At 45.2% G+C, this 4,942-nt stretch overlaps 1 protein-coding gene across 1 annotated transcript; it reads left to right on the forward strand.

Annotated features, from left to right (window-relative positions):
* The first annotated feature begins 1,146 nt into the window (after positions 1-1,146).
* On the forward strand, positions 1,147-3,172 carry LOC119307017 (3-hydroxyindolin-2-one monooxygenase-like). The gene is made up of 3 exons (XM_037583095.1): positions 1,147-1,707; positions 1,799-2,221; positions 2,318-3,172. The coding sequence occupies exons 1-3, from the start codon at positions 1,180-1,182 to the stop codon at positions 2,951-2,953; spliced, it is 1,587 nt and encodes a 528-aa protein (XP_037438992.1). The 5' UTR covers positions 1,147-1,179; the 3' UTR covers positions 2,954-3,172.
* The last annotated feature ends 1,770 nt before the right edge of the window (positions 3,173-4,942 follow it).

Below are 4,942 nucleotides of genomic sequence, written 5' to 3' on the forward strand. Positions count from 1 at the left end.
CCAAGCAGTCGGAGTCGGACGCGCCCAATCCAGACGGCAAGAAGACAAGAGGTTCGTCGTACCCACTGAAAGAGGATGAATTGTTGTGTGATGCATGGTTGGGAACAAGTGTTGATCCGATGCATGGCACCCAGAAAAGGGGGTCGGTTTTTTGGCAAGCCATTCATGATTTCTTTCATGAGCAAAAGAACTACCCCCCCCCCCTCATATGGCAAAGAAGTCATCCATGATCGCAATGCAAAGTCGCTAGCCCATCGATAATACACCATTCAACATGAGGTCAACAAGTATTGCATGCGGCGCATACACATAAACACAAAAGCGACGAGGTTTGTTCAAGTTTTCGTGCTAAGATGAGGTCTTTGATACGGGCAACCAGACTAGGGGCTTTTATGATCGATGGATGTATAAAACTTTACGAACATCCGTTGCTTTTGATAGTAGTTGCATCTGTTTATAAGTATATAAATGTATGTATGTTTGAATTGCTATAGATCTAGTTAAAGTTTGTCACAGGAATGAGACTGGACAAGGGCGGATATTTGGTGACTTAAGTGATCCGCGTTATAGGGACAATTCGCAAGCTTAACTGCCCCTATATATGGAAGATACTTTTATGGCTATATCTGTTTTTTTACATCTCTTGTTTTTTAACTACCCCTATTAACGCATGTGCACATACCTTATCCTTATAAACACCTCCATAAACACCTCCAAGAGACAGAGTCGGCACATTATCTTGAGGTTGACAAAATTGCCACAAACGCCTTCGTAGTCGACAGGAACATCTCCTCCCACTATACGCACATCACCAAAAGGCCTGGAATAAATTAAAGAAAATGTAAGTATCAATGTCAAGTTTGGGACTTGAACTCTGGTGGGTAGGAGATACAACTGTCCTAACTATCCAACCACAAGTTCTCTCTAATTATATATGTTTGATTGTGATCAATGTTTCATATGGACAAAAATACCTTATTATTTACTGTCATGCTGGTAACATATTCCACTTGTTTTTGGATTTTATTGAGAGTATACGATTTTTGTTGTCAACATAAAGTATTGCCAATTTTGTAGACAAGTCGTGTGGCTGGAGCGAATAAACGTTACGGGTGTGCTTATATAGAGAGCGTGTGGTGAGTAGGAGCCCAGCCATTCCCAGTCAGCTGTCTGGACGCCATGGCTCTTGAAGCAGCGTACCACTACCTGCAGCGCGCTTTCGGCCATGGCACATCCACAGAAGCACTACTACTCACCGTTCTCCTGCTACTCATCATCCGACTAGCATGGGTAAGAGCCTTCGCCACCACCACCGCATCAACAAAATGCAAGCAGCAGCTCCCGCCTACACCTCCAGGCAAGCTGCCTATCATCGGCCACCTCCACCTCATCGGTTCCCACCCCCATGTCTCCTTCCGCGACCTCGCCGCAAAGCATGGCCGCGACGGCCTCATGCTCGTCCATGTCGGTGCCGTGCCCACCGTCGTCGTGTCCACGCCCCAGGCCGCCGAGGCTGTCCTGCGCACGCACGACCACGTGTTCGCGTCCAGGCCACGTAACCCCGTCGCCGACATCATCCGCTACAACTCCACAGACATCGCGTTCGCGCCCTACGGCGACTACTGGCGTAGGGCTAGGAAGGTCGTCAACACGCATCTGCTCAGTGTCAAGATGGTCTACTCCAAGCGCCATGACCGCGAAGAAGAGGTACCTAGCTAAAGGCATATATTACTCTTCTTTTATAGAAACACGGTACAGACACAGACGCTCACACTGATCGACTCAATGATCACTGTAGGTGCGGCTCGTGGTCGCCAAGATCCGTGAGTTGGCCATGGCCGCTCCAGGCAAGGCGTTGGACATGACAGAGCTCCTGGGCGGGTATGCCAGCGACTTTGTGTGCCGTGCGGTCCTCGGAGAGTCCCACAGGAAGCATGGCCGGAACGAGCTTTTCCGCGAGCTCACCGAGATCAGCGCCTCCCTGCTGGGGGGATTCAACCTGGAGGACTACTTCCCGAGGTTGGCAAACCTGGATGTGTTCCTCAGGGTGGTTTGCTCCAAGGCAATGGGAGTCAGCAAAAGGTGGGACAACCTGTTTAACGAGCTCATCGCCGAATATGAACACGGCAAGGAAGATAACGCGGAGGACTTCGTACATCTTTTGCTTTCTCTGAAGAAAGAGTACGGTCTCTCCACGGATAACGTCAAGGCCATCTTGGTGGTAATTAACTCAACCTATCATTTGAAGTTGCCATGCATGTTGCATAATACTCCATGATTGATAAACAGTACTAAGATTTGTGTGATCTTGTAACAGAACATGTTTGAGGCAGCTATAGAAACATCATTCCTGGTGCTGGAATACTCCATGGCCGAGCTCATCAACAACAGGCACGTCATGGCCAAAGTGCAAAAGGAGGTAAGGGAGTCCACACCCCACGGCGAAAAGCTGGACCTGATAATGGAGGAGGACCTCAGCCGCATGCCGTACCTCAAGGCGACCATCAAGGAGGCGATGCGCATACACCCGCCGGCGCCCTTCCTGCTCCCACACTTCTCCACCAATGACTGCGAGATCAACGGATACACGATTCCCGCGGGAACACGGGTCATTGTGAACGCTTGGGCTCTTGCCAGAGACCCGTCGCACTGGGAGAGAGCGGAGGAGTTCTACCCGGAGAGGTTTCTCCAAGAAGGCCGTGATGCAGAGGTCGACATGTATGGTAAGGATATCCGCTTTGTGCCGTTTGGGGCCGGGCGGCGGATCTGCGCGGGTGCTACTTTCGCGATCGCTACTGTTGAGGTAATGCTGGCAAACCTCATATACCATTTCGACTGGAAGCTTCCCAGTGATATGGAGGCCATTGGCGCAAAGGTTGATATGTCCGATCAGTTTGGGATGACGCTTCGCCGAACGGAGAGGCTTCACCTTGTTCCTAAAATTTACAAATAAGTACCACCGTAGGTTTGTGTTTGTATCAGCTGATACTGTCAGCTACCATCGCATGGTCTGTTAGTTGAGTGCCTATTACTATGTCACCTTAATGTAGTCGTGTTGCATGCTTAATAGCTCCGGGAGTTTGTTGCACACGAGATGGACCTGTCGGATCCTCAATAAATGTAACAGCAAATGATGAATAAAAGTATGGTTCTATGGTATCAGTAGATCAAAGATCATGGGTTCTCGCCTGACCTTACTCTGCAGTTTGGATGCTGATGTGCAGCCATATAAACACTCGTGTCCCAAGGTTCGAAAACCTCTTCTCTTGGAATTTCATCATTGCTGACCCACCTCAAGTCGCTGGCGTTAGAGATAATATCGTCATCGTCCTCCCACTGGTATTTTCCTAAGGGACTTAATATTATCCCCATGTTCATGGCTGAACCAGAAGACATAACTTGTTGAAAAATCAACATTCCAACCACAAAGGAATTTAATAAGATATCTCTCTACAAAATGAGGGGGAAACATAACAATTACTGAACATTCTACTTGTCTTTGGAGAGTTCTTTATACATGAAAAGTCATAAGTGAAATGGATTTTCAAGGGAAAATGCATGTATGTGTGTGCCCACATGTGTAGCTAATGTTCATTCTCTCTTACCTTATTTCACACTATTTTCAAGAAAGGGTGAGAGCTCTACTACTTTAGTTACATCAACTAGTAGCAATATTGCACTATTACATCAACTAGTAGCAATTTTGCAATATTCACTACTCTTGTGAAATTTCATATTGGTCCTCATCATCATGGGTGGCTACAAGAGAGTATATGTGCAATCTTTTTTACCCTTACAAACGAGAAGAGTTCAAGAAATATTGGACCCTTAGATGTCTTCATATATAAAATTGTAGATCTCACTGTGAGCTATGATTTTCGTATAAAATTGACTCACTTCTCCAGAAGGCATCAAAGGTGACCTCATACCTTAGTGACAAATTTGCGAGTCATGTGACTGCCATACAATGGTGTGCATAGGTACAAGCTAGAGCAGAAGAAGGTGAATGTTGTGAACCATCTGTGACTAAGGCATTAGGTGTAGTTTCTTAGCATTACATATGGATGCAATTTTCTTGTTAATTATTCCAGTTAGTTGGCAATGGACAATAGTCATATTTGATCAATGACTTCTGGCCATTCATAAGAGCCTCTTCATCGAGTGGACCGTCTGTTAGCCCAAGGTCCACAATCTCCATCATAAATCACGAGACCTCTCTTCGTTTCTCACTTGTTTCCTCGATTCAGCTCTTCAGTTTCCACAAAAAGCCATCTCCTCCATCTCCTCGAGCTCCATGGTCGTACCATCTTTGCCTTCATCACCATAACCTCTCTCACTCTCTCGTTTCCATCCCTTGCCCACCTTTGCGACCATTGGGAGTAACTAGAAATTGAGTTGAAGTTCACCAATTACTCAAGCCATCGCCATGGATGAGGACTTGGAACCCGCCTTGCGAAATATTAGTACATAGTTGTTGGGGCACTAGACAACTGCAATGCAATCAAAATACTCGAAAGAGTGTTTATTTCACACTGGCCGACGTATTATGACACCAGAGTCTAATAGAGTAAGAGGTGTACAATAATTAACAAATAAAAACATATTGTGTAGTGTTTTTGAGGCAAATTATGGCTTGGCTATACTAGCACTTCAAATAAGTGGTCTTCTATTATTGTAATTACCTACCATCAGTACTAAAAAATCTCAAAGTTATTCTAATAACAAAAATAAACTGATAATTAGGAGATAACATACACTTCGCGTGCAACAATTAATTACATATGTGATGATAAAACAAATCAACCCGCATTTTGCATGGGTCTAGTTTTATAAATTATTGAGCAGTCCCACTATTGTATTAGTACATGCAATCATATATCTATTACCCTTATTTTAATTTTCAAATTCCTTATGCACATTTTGCATGTCTATTTGTAACATT

Source organism: Triticum dicoccoides, chromosome 5B (genome assembly GCF_002162155.2).
Source record: "Triticum dicoccoides isolate Atlit2015 ecotype Zavitan chromosome 5B, WEW_v2.0, whole genome shotgun sequence".
In the NCBI taxonomy this organism is placed as follows: Eukaryota; Viridiplantae; Streptophyta; class Magnoliopsida; order Poales; family Poaceae; genus Triticum; species Triticum dicoccoides.

Excerpts from the sequence above, each read along its gene's own strand:
- LOC119307017 (XM_037583095.1), top strand. The coding sequence starts at position 1,180 with ATGGCTCTTGAAGCAGCGTACCACTACCTGCAGCGCGCTTTCGGCCAT. Across the intron at positions 1,708-1,798 it reads GCCATGACCGCGAAGAAGAG|GTGCGGCTCGTGGTCGCCAA; the intron begins GTACCTAGCTAA and ends TGATCACTGTAG. Across the intron at positions 2,222-2,317 it reads ACGTCAAGGCCATCTTGGTG|AACATGTTTGAGGCAGCTAT; the intron begins GTAATTAACTCA and ends ATCTTGTAACAG.